General features: G+C 40.2%; 1 protein-coding gene across 6 annotated transcripts in view; it reads right to left on the bottom strand.

Moving 5' to 3' along the window:
- Positions 1–16,774, bottom strand: part of arhgap23b (Rho GTPase activating protein 23b) — a 321,640-nt gene that overhangs the window by 82,755 nt on the left and 222,111 nt on the right. For all 6 annotated transcript variants that reach the window (XM_048179467.1, XM_048179469.1, XM_048179470.1 and 3 more), the window contains exons 4-6: positions 11,597–11,689; positions 11,419–11,497; positions 11,250–11,310 (exon numbers count right to left, since the gene is read on the bottom strand). In XM_048179467.1, the coding sequence (XP_048035424.1) occupies positions 11,250–11,310; positions 11,419–11,497; positions 11,597–11,689 (233 nt within the window). The remainder of the gene's footprint in view (positions 1–11,249; positions 11,311–11,418; positions 11,498–11,596; positions 11,690–16,774) is intronic.

Here is a 16,774-nt window from a genome sequence, read left to right as displayed (position 1 = left end):
ATAATGGCGGTACTACCACATCTGAACAAAGACAAACACTTAAATGGACTTTATGAATAACTAACGTTAATCTTTCTTGGTTTAAAACAGATAGAAAATTGAAAGATGCCTGCTGCAGTTGTTTTGCTTTCAACGGCAGTTACCTTACGTTATGTGTCTGAACACCATTTAGAAATACTAACATTAGCTTCGAAACTATAAACAATACAAATGTGTAGCCAAACGATATAAAATATCACACACATGTAGAATTAAACTCTTACCTCGGCCAGTGATCGGGTGGTATGATGTCCGCTGTGGTCTTCTCGCTGAAAGGACGTGTTAGTTTTTCCTCACACTGTTCCGACGAATGGATCGACGGATGTGTTCAAATCAATTCTCCTGCTCACGACTGCTCTTTACGATTGCTTTACACTACTGTTAATCTCACGACCCACAAGTGTAACGTTAGTTTAAATAAATTCAAATAACCCGTTCGCCCTCCATCACTGACTGTACGGCTCCGGGAACTGTTGTGGGCGGGACTAACAGAAAAGTTATCGGCGGCAAATTTAAATCTCCGTCGTGCTTGCTCGCACACGCCCCCGCACGCGCGCACACACACACACACACACACACACACACACAAAACTATGCATTTGCAGCTCGATTTGGAAAAAAACATAACATGTACATATCAATAGAGTGCCCCAGGGATGACGCGTTTTTGTAGGCCAACCCGGAAGTTAGCGGCGCACGGGTTCCCTCGGTTGAAAGCCTATGCATTTTTCCCATAGACTTTTGGAAAATCGCAGAAAATAAGCTCTGTGTTTAACAAAGGGTTATGACACTTACACGTTTTGTCTATCACAATAATCTTTACAAGTTAACACAATATTTATAGATTTTGAAGCCTAAATAAAGTCGTCAGATATAAAAGGCTAACAGTAAGCTATAAACGGACTATAGCACACCATGGTCGCGGATCAACGTCGTCACCACCAAGCTTCCTCAAACTGTATTTAACCCTTAAATGCATACCTCAGGTCGTTATTGACCCGGGACGTCATCTACTACCCTCCTGCTCATTCATTTTTTTAAGTCAGACCTCCATGTTCTTAGTATTCCTCAATCTATTTATTATCAACAATATAACAAGGAAAAAAATCCAAAAATGTAAAATAATATCTGTTTTCTAATTAATATATTGTAAAAAGTGTATAGGGTCGATATCGACCCGAGGTATGTAAGAGTGTAAGTATATTTTTCTGTGCAAAAAGAAACCGCTCTGCAGCGCTTTGTGCAACGCTCATCTCAATAAATGTAATTCACCTTTATTCCTCAAGGTGGCAATGTTTGACAAGCGATGATGTGAGGCGTCAATCAAATTTACCTCAGACATCAAACAAATTGTCATGGCTCAGCGATTTACAGCTGAGCAAGTCTGCGATCAAATATTATCCTCGCTTGATGATGGATCTGACGACGAAGCTGTCAGGGAACAAATTATTGACAATGATGACGATGAAGAAAACAATAGTTTCAGTATCGTATCAGATAACTCAGATCCTGAATATGAGCCAGGCACTACCGGGGAAATTAGCTCTGAAGACGACAGCAATTATGACGGGGAAGCAGCTAATCAAAGCGAACCTGCCCAAGTTCCCACAGATGAGACAAAGTCCTACACAAGCAAAAATGGACTTGTTTGGTTATCAGCTGATCCTCCTTCGAGCAGGACAAGAGGATTCAACATTTGTCACACCAAAGAAGGGCCTTGTGGCAAGGCAAAACTGATTCTGACTGAAAGTGATGCACTCTCATGTTTCCTTGATGATGATATTCTGCACAAGGTGATTCAAAATACTAACCAGTATGCAAGAATGTATATGGTGTCTAAAGGCAGAGATCCTAGCACATGGAAACGAGTTGATGAAACTGAGATGAAGGCCGTGATAGGAGTCCTCTATCTGCTTCAGGTCTATTGCTCTCAGCACGAGTCTCTGCGATCTCTCTGGTCCAGTGGTCACAGCGGGAGTCCAATATTCAAAGTTGCATTCAGCATCAATAGGTTTGAACAGATCGTATCATTTATGAGTTTTTATGACCGTGACACACGTCAGGTGAGAAAGATCAATGACAAATTTGCTCCATTTAGATCACTCTGGAATGCCTTCAATGAAAATTGCAGGAAAAACTACCACGTTGGTCCGTATGTGACAATTGACGAGCAGCTTATCCCTTTCAGAGGACGTTGCAGCTTCCGTCAGTACATGCCCAAAAAACCTGACAAATACGGCATGAAACTGTTTCTGATGTGTGATGTTGCAACGGCATACACTTTCAATGGTCTACCATACACTGGCCACGAAGGCGATCAGTGGTGCACAGGATTGGCAGAGAGTGTAGTAAAGAAATTGGTAGAGCCAATTCTGAACTCTGGAGTAAATGTCACAACTGATAACTGGTTTACAAGTGCAAAACTCGCTGCTGATTTGCTCTGTAAACACATTACCTTGCTGGGAACAATGCGCAAAAACAAACCAGAAATTCCGCCTGAATTTCATGCCTGTAAGAGGAGACCTGTGGGATCAAGCCTGTTTGGTTTTTGACAAAAGCAAGCCATGGTGTCCTATGTGCCAAAAAGAAACAAGGCCGTTGTAATTTTATCCAGTATGCATGACAAAAAAGAGGTTGATGAGGTGTCTGGGAAGCCTGTGATGGTCCTAGATTATAACAAGACGAAGAGTGCTGTGGACCAACTGTGCCACACCTACAGTGTACAGAGGAGAACAAAGCGTTGGCCCTTGGCATATTTCTACAATTGCCTCAACCTTGCTGCTATTAATGCACAAGTTGTTTTCGTCGCAAAGTTACCAGGTTGGGAAGCTGCGAGTCCTCACAGACGTCGCATTTTCCTCGAGAACCTTGGCCTTCAGCTACTGAGACCATGGATGCAAGAAAGAGCGCAGGTACCACGACTTCCCCGCGCAACCCAGAGTGCCCTGAAATGCTGTGATTTTGTGAAACAGAACCCCACTGAGGAGGAACAACAAACAGGTGCCAGAAAGCGCAGAAGGTGTCACATCTGTCCATCATCACTCGATCGCAAAACAGTGGACCGCTGCTGTGAGTGTGGCCAGCCATGTTGCAATGACCACAAGAGAGTCACTGTCATTTGTGACTATTGTTGTGACTCATTGAGCCCATAAATTTCAACAAATTCGAATAGGCCTACAGAGAAAGGTAGACAAAAATATTCATGCGAAATAGTGTAATTATTTGTGAAAAAAATTTGTTGATTGTGTAAATGAAAATGTTTTATATTTTATTTTATGTTCTTTTTGTTTATTTTACTAATTTATAGTGCTTTGCAGCAGTTTTATAATTCTTATCTGACAAAACAGGCTGCGCGTTTGCAGCATTTCCATAGAGTTCCATATGATACACGCACGTCTTGGTGAAATAGTTTGGAACATCGTAATTATATAAAATGAAATGGTTTACACTGATGAGAGTGTAGAAAAATTAGAGATTATTTTTATTAATATTACTGAAGAGAGTAGACTGAAATTTTTTCAGAGTTTTCTTCAATGCGCAATTAGTTTTGTTCCTTCCACAACTTCTGAAAGTGATATTCGTTATATAAATGCTAATATTGTTTTTAGCCATGAAAATTGTGCATGATAAAATGATGTTAATAACGAAAATATCATATATTTTAATGATTTTTCTATTGTTATGGAGAAATGATTAACAAATGAAATACAATGCTTTGATAATTTCTGTCTGCATTATTAATTTTTGTGTATGGCATCTGTTTGATAACAAATAAAATGTCAAAATATAACAAAATATGCTTTATCATTTTGTAATTAATTGTTAAAAAAAATTATTGTGACAGTTTTATACTAATGGGGCCATATAGAGATACAACTGTGTTCGATATATACAAGGGGTCGCTAACGACTTGAATGTGTAATAATGATTGGCGAAACACTCATGCATTTAAGGGTTAAAAAACAACTTTATTTAAAAACATGCTCGCTGATTATGATCTGTGCTGTTATGAATACTTTTCCACTTTTTCATGAGAAATGCTGTCCAAATGTCCCGTTTTTAATGATGACGTTGCACAGGGGGGGTTGCTCAGGTTGCCCGGGCAACTGCCCATATGCCCTTCTCGACTCACGTTGCCCTTTCCGAGGTGGAAAAAATACATTTAAAAAAATCGTACAATGGATGGAGAATTTCACATAGGCCTAGATTTAAAAAAAAACAAACAAACAAACAAACAAAAAAAAAAAACGCAAAGCCTCATTCACTTCCATATTCGGGCACCCGTCCGAAAGTGAAAGTCAGTAGGGGAAGGGCAAACTCTGTTTACATGGCTGCAGCGCTGCACGCGAAAGGCACCTGAGCTGAGCCTGCATGAGCGGCACTAGAAGGAGATTGTCGCGGTTGTCGGGTGAGACGACTTAACGTTGTCGGAAAGGTGAGTAAGTTAACGAAAATGAACGAAAAAACGAAAACTAGGTGGGAAAAAACATCGTCGTTAACTGAAATAAAAATAAAAACGAGGCATTACAAAAAAACGATAACTAACCAAAACCAATGTGTGTTTGGCAAAACTAACTAAAATAAAATAAAATTATAGATTAAATGTCCTTAGTTTTCGTCTTTGTCAATGTCTTTCATAGAGCAAACGTTAAGCTGCACAGCCCCTCCCCTCCGTGCACACCGCGCCTCCATGAGAACGAGTGTTGGAAGCAAGTTCGCGAAAGGTTGGTATCTCGTGAAAACCTTTACACAATCACACATTTGTTAGGGATATTGATGTAGGGATTTTCATGACGCAAGACATGTTTTTCTATGTTATTATTAGTAGTAGTTAAGGTGATTGACAGCTGTATGTCCTGTTATGGAGAATACGAATCTGACGTCACGCCGCATTGAGTTCTGGGTAACTTCTTTGTTTATTCGCCATCTTGACAGGATCGCGCAGCCTTTCCGTTATTGAGTTTAGTGCAGTAATTTGTTTTCTGTCATGATTGTGAAAAATGTCACCATTGTACGTCATTAATGCTGCATCGATAATTGTGATAGTAACTCAGATCATCGTTCTGAGAGAAAACAAGACAGTGAAAAACGTTTTTTCGCCTTTTCTACGTGTAAAAACACCAAGGGAAGCAGGTCAAGGAGATGACGAGAAGACGCCGGATGGTAAATCTATTATTAATGGCACTGATTAAACCCACTGCTTATAACTCAATAAAAGAATGGCATTGCTAAGTGTTTTTGAACATTTTGATTTCGTTTGGTTTAATAATTAACATTACCTTTGCAAGTCTGACTCTCACTGCGCTCGTGAATTAACAGAACTTGACGGGGACATTCAAATGCTTAACAAGAAAAACACTTCATGTGACAAACAAACAATTCTGTACATATTTATTAAAGCATACTGCGTGGAGATACGCAAATGAGCCCAAAATGTGAACGCAACACGTTTATAAAAACGGTTTCCTCTCGTGTCCTTTCAAGAAAAGGCTTAATGCACTTAGACTGATATTAAAGAGACCAAATTCTATTTACAAATAAAGCACATGCAGAAAAACGGGTGAGACCAAAATATAAACTTTCAGTATCACTTAAAATGCAAGCATTTTATACATTTTCTTCATAATGGTTTTATAAAGGTATGAAATTGCTTAGTGTGGTTGTCATTTGTTAAAATAAATATAAAAATACATTGTGTTCGTGTCCGTCTGTCCGCTGAATCTGACCCAATCTCTGATTCTCCTCATCTGTGATCGTGGAAAAGAGGGATTACAATGACAACAGTTGTAGGCCTACTCAGTATGCTCGTTTAAGCACCATTTAAATGTTTCCAACAAATAAATGAATCGACTTTTCTCAGTGTGTTGATCACATAGATTTATTTGGCTATTCATACAATGGCTGAAGCAGTGGTGAGCGTCCAGCGTGCGACACGTTAAACAGATCAACATTGTAAACGAAATTCTACAAAACTTCAGTGAAAAAAAAAAAAAAAAAAAAATGATCATGCGACGCGATAAAATAGCTTCTATTCCCTGCAAAGATACCATTAAAAATGTTAACGTTCCACTTAATGGCAGAAACAAAACAAAAGGTAAGCAAGAATCCGTATTAATTTCAGTACGAGCAATAGAGGGCGATCCTGTCAAAATGGCGGCGCCGCCCCGGCATGCAACGAGGTGTGACGTCGGTTCGTATTCTCTATTCTCAGTCCTTCATATAGCCCGTGAGTTTTTTTTGTTTTTTTTGTTTTTTTTTTTTTTTGGGGGGGGGGGGGAGTGCCCTTTTTTTAGGTCAGAGCAACTGCCCCTCAAAATTCCTGTGCACGTCCCTGATGACGTCTAAAGTCCCCGCCAAAGGAAGTAGTCCATTTTAGCAACCGCCGATTTTAAGACAGTAAAAGTTTAAAAAAAAAAAAAAAAAAAAAATCACAAGTGGGTTATAACTGGTGTGTTTTATGTCATAGATCAAAACGTGAAAGTATTTAGAGGCTTTGTTAACCACAGACCTTATTTCAGGCGATTTAGCAAAAACCCATTCAAAAAACCCATAGACTTTACGGCGTTGGAACCGGAAGTCCTAAAATGCTAACTTGCTTCCGGGTTTTGCCTACAAAAATGCATCATCCCTGGGGCACTCTATTGTAGATGTGTTCAGGAAATTTAGAGAATAAGTCAAGGCCAATCAGCAGTTTCAAAATAAGCATATTTCCAAGATGAGGTTAAAATATTAGTAAAATAAACCATGCATAATATATAGAAGGCCTATACACCTACTGTATGTACCAATACTATAATTTAACCTTAAACTAACCAACACATTAAATGGAAGGAAAAAATAACATGTTGAATGACTGTTGATTTCTGTAGTTATACATTCGTTCCCTTTTTTCTATTTTTACAGAAAAAAAAAAAATCTAAAATATTAATAAATTTTATGTAAAATTACACATTTTTCTGTAAAAATACAGAACATTTATTTTAAAAAGCAGACATTTAAATGTAATGCTAAAATACTGGCAATTCCCTGTAAATTTAATAGTGGAAAATTAAATTACAGCAAATATCTGTAAAACAACAGGTATTTCAGTGTATAATGACAAAACGGGAAAAATCTGTAAAATACAGACCATTACCTGTAAATTTACATTTATTTTTAACAGTGTAGATCGGGGAATAAGTGAGGGGACTCCACCTCAATAAAGGCACTCGAGTCTCGACTGCGCATCTAGAGCGCCGGACAACGCGCTGGGTTGCCATGGCAACGCGCGCTGTCAACAGGCAGCTCGACGGCACACGGCGCGCTGAGCGCTCAAGCCCGAGAAAGGCGAGACGAACAGCGCGCCGACGTGGGCATACTCTCACAAGAGAGTATGAACCACCCACAAACAGTCTCAGCACGCTAAGCAGACATGAGAGAAAGTGATTGTGGCCGCCAGTGAGGATAGGAAACGACCGCCTCCAGAAACGCACAGACAGAATGACTGTCTGTGAAGCTCTTTTAGAAGCTCTTGTTCTTTGTGCCGAAGCACACAGGGAACAGCCGCGATGTGACTGCAGGTACACTTTTCACTCCCTGAGTCACATACACAGAGAAACCGGCCCAAATCGCAAACCAAACGGGGCAAATAATGCTGTTAAAACAGCAGTTGAGAGCTATATAACAGCTTGGAAAGCTCACTCTGGGAAAGCTCGCGGCTTCGCTGTACGGTGCCATAAAGCCACCACTGTAGAACAAAAGCTCTTCAAAGGCTTGAGAAGTCACTCTTAGTCTAATAGCAGAAACACACAGGTTGGCTCCGAAGCGAAAAACAGAGTGCGATTGCATCCGCTTCCTATTTATATCCCCTGTTGGGGGCGGTGCGCATTATGCAAATACCGCACGCCAATCTCCATTGGCTTGTTTTAGTTCTCTCGAGGCTGATAGGGCTCTCTAGCGATATCCCAATAGACCAATTTGGTGTTTGCAAACAGCGATGACGTTTTTTGTGGGCGGAGCCTAGCTGGTTGCAGAAAATGACAGTTGAGCAGTAGAAGTCTATGGAAGCCACGAAATAAAAGAATTAAAAAAGTTAATTTCGAGTTGTTATCTCACAATTCTGACTTTTATTTCTCGCAAATCTGAGTTTACATCTCACATTTCTTACAAAGAAAAACAGAATTGTGAGATATACTCGTTATTCTGTCTTTTCTGAATTGCAATTTATCCCGCAATTCTGACTTTTTCCCCCTCAGAATTGTGAAATAAACTCACAATTGTGAGTTATAAAGTCCGAACTGGGAGTAATAAACACGCAAATGCAAGAAAAAAAAAAAAGTAGAATTGTGAAATAAAAATTATTATGTTTGAAAGTTATCTATGTAAAATATTATAGGTTTAAATTATTTTAATTATAATTATTTCATGCCGTGTAACTGCTATGTATGTATGTCCTCTGAACTGCATGTGTGAATTATGTAGACTTACTGTTTACATCAAATTCCTGCTTTAATAGTAGACTAATCCTTGCAGGTGTCATCAGTCCAGTCTGTGAAACGTCTCTGTTTATCTTCAAAGGACGTTTTCAACGATGGTTTTCTTTAAAAATGAAGACTATATTTTTTGCATTCCGATTCCAACATCCAGAGGCACAACAAAACATTTTTCTCTTATTCTGTGGATTTTGCACATTTTCCTTCAATTGCTACCGCTATTTTTCTGCAACCAGTATGCGCGCGCAGCTGCAAGTGATGTAATTGTGACGTCTGCTCCAAAGTGGTCTATTCGTCGGTCACTACTGACGTACGTCGAACGTGACCGACTGAAAGGGAACTCCAGTTCCATCCCAAAGGCACTACTGGATTTGTAAAACTGAATGTTTCAAGATGTTGGAAATACAACATTTGATATAAAACACTAATCACTTAAAAATAAAAAGCACATTAATTACCACTTTTTCCAGCAGATGGCGGCAGAGAACCATTTATTGACTCATTTAAGACATTTCCTGTAATATTTTTTCACGTTTCGCATTTGAATAAATATTAAACATTATGAAATCAATCGGTATAAAGATAAATGTTGTCAAGGTGAAGTATGAAGTACTCACAAAGTCTGAAAAACAATAACTTGAAAAACAATAACTTTTCTTGTGCACAAATTACACAGAAAGTGCTCTCCCTTTAGAATCACAGCAACTGTCAGTGCAGCTCAAGATCAATGATTTCAGCAAGCTCTTTCAGCTTCAGCACTTGTAAAAGCTCTTATTTTGTTTAATGAATCTGTGCACAATAAGTCCTTAATTTAGTGTGTTGAGGCTTTTTTTTTTTTTTTTTTACAAGTGTGAAAACAGATGGTCGAACTGAATTTTGCTTACCACAGGACATTAAAGATATCGACACACCAACAAGTGACATTTCACAGGAAGTTTTCCAGCTGGTTTATATTATTGCAGAAGTTCTAAAGAACGCTCCATGCATATGGTCCATTAAAAGACCCAAACTGTGCCAAGAAAATATCCTCCACACCATCACACCACCAGCACCTGTTCACATCAGACCAAAGTGCTTTCTAGTGTGTGAAAGATGGGTTTAGACATGACCAGAGTTATTTGGGAATATAAAATATTATTATTACAAATAACACTCATTAGCATCCAGATGGACTACACATTGTTTTATTAATTAAATGATGCATAAACAATAATCAGAATGATAAAAAGAAAAAGAAAAACAGACAATATACTGATAGAGCAAGCAATAATCTGGGACAGTTTGTCTAAGATTATTTCTATGAAAAGAACCTGTTGTAAGGCACCGCTCATTCGACGCGTCTGTTTCAGCACTTCGAGCTGCGCGAGCGCGCTCACATCACGAGCATCAGATGCGTTCTCTGCGAGATGCCATAACCATAAATATCTATGCTTCTAATAACGTACTGGTTCTATGACTGACAGAAGCGCATAATCTGCAGGAATATTGACATTTTTCTGATCTTGCTCAGCTTCATCTGCCAGTTTATGCCTCGCTCTTCATAGCTCTGCTGCCGCCATGTTTCAAACACCTAGCCCCGCCTTAATGCAGTGATTAACAGGGCGGGGCGGAGACATGATCGGATCGAAATGCATTTTCAAATCCACATTGAATTTTGCTACATTCATTGCGGGACATTTAATGAAAATGCAGTCGCACTGTGAGTGTAAATGCAATTAAGAAAAATAACATTTAAATGATCATTTTGCTACAGTTTTTGCTTGAACGTGTTAAACATATATAATAATTTCTGTAATACATTGTCATTTTAATTTTGCAATTTATAAAGCATTAAAATATATGTTTAAATTATATGTTAAACGTAGTGTAGGAAATGGCAAATGTAAATTATATTATTGAATTTGAAATATAATTTTTCTCCAAATATTGCATATATGGTATGGAAAATATAAATTTAAATACTAAATGCATTGCCATTTTGCATATTACATTGCAAATTGAATTCTGCTACACATATGCTTCCATACGTATGTGCATGACCTTGCTTAATCGACAATCTATTATTATCTAAAAATGTATCAATCGTCGATTAATCATTAGCAACCCTAGTTAACACCATTACACATCAAGTTGGGTCTGATGAAAAACTTTGTCAAGGCAATGGACAAGACACAATCAGCTTTTGAGAAAATTTCCAAAGATTCATGAACTTCTTTGAGATGATGGAACTTCGAGACGGCAGGGAAAGCATTTATTTATATAACCCTTTTGCTGATTTTTAAAGTGCTACATAAACCCCAAGAGGTGACATGTACTATCTACACCAGTGTTTCTCAACCCTGGTCCTGAAGGACCCCCAACACTGCAGGTTTTGTCTTTCTCCCTAATTAAACACACCTGATTCAACTCATCAGCTCATTAGAAGAAACTCCACTACCTGAAATGAGTGTGTCAGACAGAGGAGACTTTCAAAATGTGCAGTGTTGGGGGTCCTCCAGGACCAGGGTTGAGAAACACTGATCTACACAATATACATAGATGTACAATTTAAAAACTTAAATATCTTGGAAACAAGCCAATTAGTTGTTTTAATATTCATATTTGAATTTAGTACAACAAAATACATAAATAGCACATTTTATCTCTGAAGCAGATGACTTAATTTGTATGTGTAGATGTATGTGGGTGTAAAAGAAAGAGTGTAGAAACAGAGGAAATAAGAAGAAAGGTCATACTCACACTTACCAGCTGTAGCACATCCTCATCTTTAGGCATGATGGACAACTCCAGCACATTCTCACTAAATAAAAATGAATGCAGTTATGAAGTACAAATTCATTGTAGATATAAATCCATTTGTAAATATAAGTATGGCTCATTAATTAATATCTATTTAAAGTAGCCTCACCTATTTTGTATCAGTGCTATGACCTGAGAATAAGTTTTTCCCAGCACACTTTCTCCATTCACCTTCACCAACCTGTCTCCTAAACACAAACACCCACACTTATGATATTGGTTGCTGTTAAAGTGACCAAACAAAGGGCATTACACCTGTCAGATATGGGCATACCATGTTCCCCTACCTGTGCACAGGCCTGCCTGATGGGCTGGGCCTTTCTCTTTCACATTCTTCACAAAGATGGTGTCCATTGGCTCCAGACGATTCCTTTGACCTCCTGAGCAAAATCACATAACCACTTTAGATGCATTCACAACTGAAATATTACTAAATGTGACGTCCCTGTCGGCCATCATTTGTGTGTGTGTGTGTGTGTGTGTGTGTGTGTGTGTGTGTGTTTTTTCTTTTGGTGAGTGTCTGTGTTTGTGTGTCACTCATAGGTGATTGGCTGACTAATGGGTGATTGGGAACACCGGCTCACAGGTTTCCCTCACTATTTAAGTGGTGTTTTAACTTTGTTGATAGGATTAAGTGGCATGTTCTTTATTAGCATGTTTGAATACTTTTTGTTTTAGATTGTTATTTTTAAGCAGATCATTGGTTAAAGCTGAGCCTCAGGAGCACGGCGAAGTTTGAGGGAATCGCCAATAATTGGTTGTACTTCTCGACTCTGCAGCATAAGGTGCATAAAAACCTGCTGTTGTATGCTTGAAGAGTAGGGTCTACTTAATTAGATTTATGTAGGGGGAGGTTGGAAGTTTAATCTACAGGGCATGTTTTTCCCTTTGTTATATTACAGCTGTAAAGGTAAGGATTTGCTTCTGATTTATAGAGTTGTTCTTTGAAGCTGCAGTCCGTAAGTTTTGCCTCTTTGTCGTCATATCTGTTTGAAACCTGCAACTGCAGTTAGTTGTGGAATTATCATTTTACGTGGGTTGTGCATCAGCACGGCTTCTCAGCATGGATGAATCTAATGTTTTGAGGAGCAGGGTTGGGCAAAAATACATCAAAATGTATTTTAAAATAAAATACCAAATACCTTCATTTTAAATGTATCAAAATAAACTACAAAATACAGCAACCACAAAATGTATCAAAATAAACTACTGTATTTTTGTATTTTGAAAATACTACAAAATACTTTTACAAGGGAGCATGAAATTTCTTCGCAAACATTCCATCAGTTGGTCCATTTGATCGATCCCTCCACCATTATGCTGACTTGATTAAGTAAACAATGTTTGATAGCAACAGCTTTTCTCTGCCCGAGTCGTACAATAAATCTGACATATGCAACCAGTTAAAGGCACAAATATGTAGGATTTTTAGATTCAAATATTCAAAAACCACTAAAACAATGTTATATTTCTTGTTGACTTGTGTACTTACATTATCCCAAATGTTTCCAAGAAATTCTAAATCCAGAGAAATAAGCAATTTTAACCAGGACACACATCGTGTCCGTGTGTCACCTATCAATGACATCATTACCCTCGATTTCCCGTCATTAACTTCGATTTTATTTTGTCGAAAAAGCATGGAAACATCAAAGACACTTTAGTACTGTATATTATGAGTTTTATTAGACAGGGAAGCAACACTTTGGGTACATTCATCGGCAGAAAACTCATCATGTTATATCGCTTAACACATTAAAGGCCAGGGGCCGTATTCACGAAACATCTTAAGGCTAAAAGTAGCTCCTAACTTGCCGATTTAGGAGAAACTCTTAAAAATAATGGGCGTGTCAGTCCTAATTTTAGGACTCCTAAATTTTTGCTCTAAGAGTATTTCACAAAGCATTTTAGCGCTAAAACTAGCTCCTAAATCTGTGAAACATTAGGAGTAGTCAAGAGGACTCCTAAGTCACTAAGACCAAATCACAAACAATCCTAATCCACCCAAAGACACTGTACACCATTGAGGCAATAGCGATAGAGCCTTGGGTGCTGAACCTTTTCTTCATAAATGCAATACATTTTGATTTATAGATTTGAATCTACGATGAGACGCCAAAAAAAATCTTTAACAAATAAATAAATATTGTCTGATTACCTGTGGCAGTGGTTTTCTTGAGTTCATATTTACAAATGATTGAATAGAGTAAAAAAATATATAATAAGTGTATCTGGTGTGCTGTCCAAGGGGATCGAGGGCTCCGAGCTTGGAATTTAGCCCAAACCCAAAGTTCTCGTCTGTGTATATATTCCTCCTCTCGAGCTGATTAGAAAGACCGTTTGAATGTGTTTCTCCCAAACTTTGTTTATAAAACATAATTTGTCACTTTAATTCTGCATTTTCTTGAGATGCAGACAGCCAAGAGGTGGACAATTAACTGTATATACTAGTTTAATTAGTGACACTTAGCCTATATTTTAAAACCTTTATGGCAACAAGATGACAACATTTTATTTTTACTATGGCAATATTTTATTAAAAAATATTTATTTGAATAGGGCAACATTTGTATTTTAAAACCTTTATTTTAATATGGAAACATATTTCTATGATTAAAATACTGACTCCTCCCCCATCAGCCAATCACTGTGTGTATACTCCATAGCAACGAGGTCAACCCCGCCCTTACTCTTAGCTTAAGACTTTTCTCTATTCCTTAGTAAAAGTTTGTCTCAGCAGCTTTGTGAATAGGTTTTAAGAGAAAACTCTTAACTAAGAACTTTTACTGCTATTTAGAAGAACTCTTAGTAGTAAGATAAAATGTTTTGTGAATACGGCCCCAGATTTACTAAATGGGGCAAATTAACACGAGAGCGCAATTCCACAAATGTGTTGAGGGGAGTGGCAAGTTTTGCACATGATCTGCTGACATGCAAATTAAAGAACACAGACACGGTCAGATCATTTACATAATGACTAACGCAATCTACCAAGAGCAGTGCAAATTAGAGTTGGGTCGCAAATAAACAGAGCTGAATCCTGATGCTAATGTTCTCATCAGGTGCGGGTCGACACAGGAGCAACTTAACATGTAATCTGACAAACACATACACATATACTGTATAATATAGTTTGCCAAGCTATGTTGGCCTATAAATATATGTCACAGACACGTCAGGCTCCACCTCCCTGCAATACCCACGCACTCAATCACCGGAGTTCTAATCACCGCCACCTGCACGTCATCATCCCCACAATCACCAGCACTATATAGCCCACACTCACACACACAGTAGTTGTCCGGTCTCGTTTGATATACAGACTCATGTATACTTACCTAAAGGACTCCAACCTGCTACTTACCTGCTACCAGCGATCCCAGTCTCTCCAGCGTCTCCAGTCTTCCTCCTGTGTTCCTCCCTCCGTGTGTGTGAGTGTTCCTCGTCTGCCATTCTCCATCTCATCAACCACGACTTCCATCTACAAACAACAAAGGACAGTATCAACTCCCTATCATCACATTGAACTCTCTATTCACCATTTACTCACCTGCTCATTGCTGAATTTCAATAAACAACCTTACTTGCTTTTACTTCTGTCTCCGTGCCGTCTGTACCGTAACAGAAGACCGGACCCGCAAAGTACGACAGGATAACAGCATGAGCCAACCAGACCCTTTCCAGGAGCTCGTGAGCGCGCTGCGCCGAGCACTCACTCCACCACAACCACCGTCACCGTCACCAGCACCTGTCCCCGCTTCCTCGTTCACTTCTTCGTTTCACACTCCAACCCTGCACGCCAGTCCCATGGCCAGGCCGGCGCCCTACTCAGGATCGGCGGAGGATTGCAGCGGATTCCTCCTGCAATGTGAGCTGGTCCTGGAGATGCAATCGCAACTTTACCCCACAGACACCTCTAAGATCGCCTTCATAATCTCACAGCTACAAGGAAAAGCTCTCCGCTGGGCAGACGCACTCTGGATTCAGAAAGGCCCCGTGGTAAAATCATATTCTGCCTTCGTCTCTCATTTCCGCGAAGTCTTTGGAAAACCCCTTTCGGATTCATCAGTCGGTGAGAAACTCTATAATTTGAAACAAGGATCTAACACTGTGAGTGATTATGCATTGCAGTTCCGTACTCTGGCCTCCAGCAGCAGATGGAATGAACAAGCCCTCATCACTTCCTTCCGCCAGGGGTTGGAACCGAAGTTGCCTCTACTGCGCCTTTCCTGGGCATGTACTCTCCGCATGCCCAACTCGCCCTCCAAGACCTCTGGTGAGTGCCAGCCTTCCCTCCTTACTCAAGATGAAACCACTCACCACTGTTGTAAAACTTACTGCTGCAAATGTGTCTATTCCAGTTGTCACGCTCCTCGATTCAGGGTCAGCCGGGAATTTCATCTCCGGGACCCTCTGTCGTCAACTCAAGCTCAAAACCTTGCCTTCGCCTAGTATCTATCAAGCCCACTCCATCACCGGAAAGCCCCTAGGCCGCAAGAAGATCAGCCGCATTGCTGGACCACTGCAACTTCGTGTTGGCATCCTTCATGTCAAGGACATCCACCTGCTGGTTCTGGAGGAATCCACCGCTGACATGGTTCTAGGGCGCCCGTGGCTCGAACAACACAGCCCAACCATCTCCTGGCGTACGGGCGAGATCCTGAAGTGGGGCGAACATTGTTTCTCAAGCTGCTTCTCCGGGTTTCCTGTTCCTCCATCTCCACGTCCTAAAGAAATCTCTGTCTCTGCTACCTCCATCGAGAGCCCCATCGAGAAACGATCGATCGACATTCCATCCTGTTACGCCCCCTTCAGCAACGTCTTCTGCCCGCAACGAGCCTCCAAATTACCTCCACACCGGCCATGGGACTGCGCCATTGATCTGCTACCGGGTGAACCAGTGCCACGGGGAAGGATCTACCCCCTATCTGTGCCGGAGGAGAAGGCCATGGAGGACTACATTGAAGAGGCCCTAAAGCAAGGATACATCCGTCCGTCTACTTCCCCTGCTGCTTCCAGCTTCTTCTTCGTGGCCAAAAAGGACGGAGGCTTGCGGCCCTGCATTGATTACCGCTCACTCAACAAGATAACCATCAAATTCCGTTACCCACTTCCCCTCGTCCCAGCAGCCCTGGAACATCTCCGTGGTGCCACTGTGTTCACTAAGCTGGACCTCCGCAGCGCGTACAACCTCATCCGGATACGCGAGGGGGACGAGTGGAAGACCGCCTTTGTCACGCCCACCGGCCATTACGAATATCTGGTCATGCCCTATGGACTAGTCAACGCCCCCTCCGTATTCCAGGATTTCATTCATGAGGTGCTCCGGGAGTTCCTCCATAAATTCGTGTTGGTGTATATCAATGACATCCTCATCTACTCCCGGAGCCTGGCCGAACATCGCCACCACGTTGCGGAGGTCCTCAAGCGCTTACGGCAGTTCCAACTGTTCCTCAAGGTGGAAA

The sequence above is a fragment of the Megalobrama amblycephala genome, unplaced genomic scaffold (assembly GCF_018812025.1).
Source record: "Megalobrama amblycephala isolate DHTTF-2021 unplaced genomic scaffold, ASM1881202v1 scaffold201, whole genome shotgun sequence".
Classification (NCBI taxonomy): domain Eukaryota; kingdom Metazoa; phylum Chordata; class Actinopteri; order Cypriniformes; family Xenocyprididae; genus Megalobrama; species Megalobrama amblycephala.
Note: the sequence above shows the minus strand (reverse complement) of the source record. Positions and strands in the feature narration are given on the sequence as shown.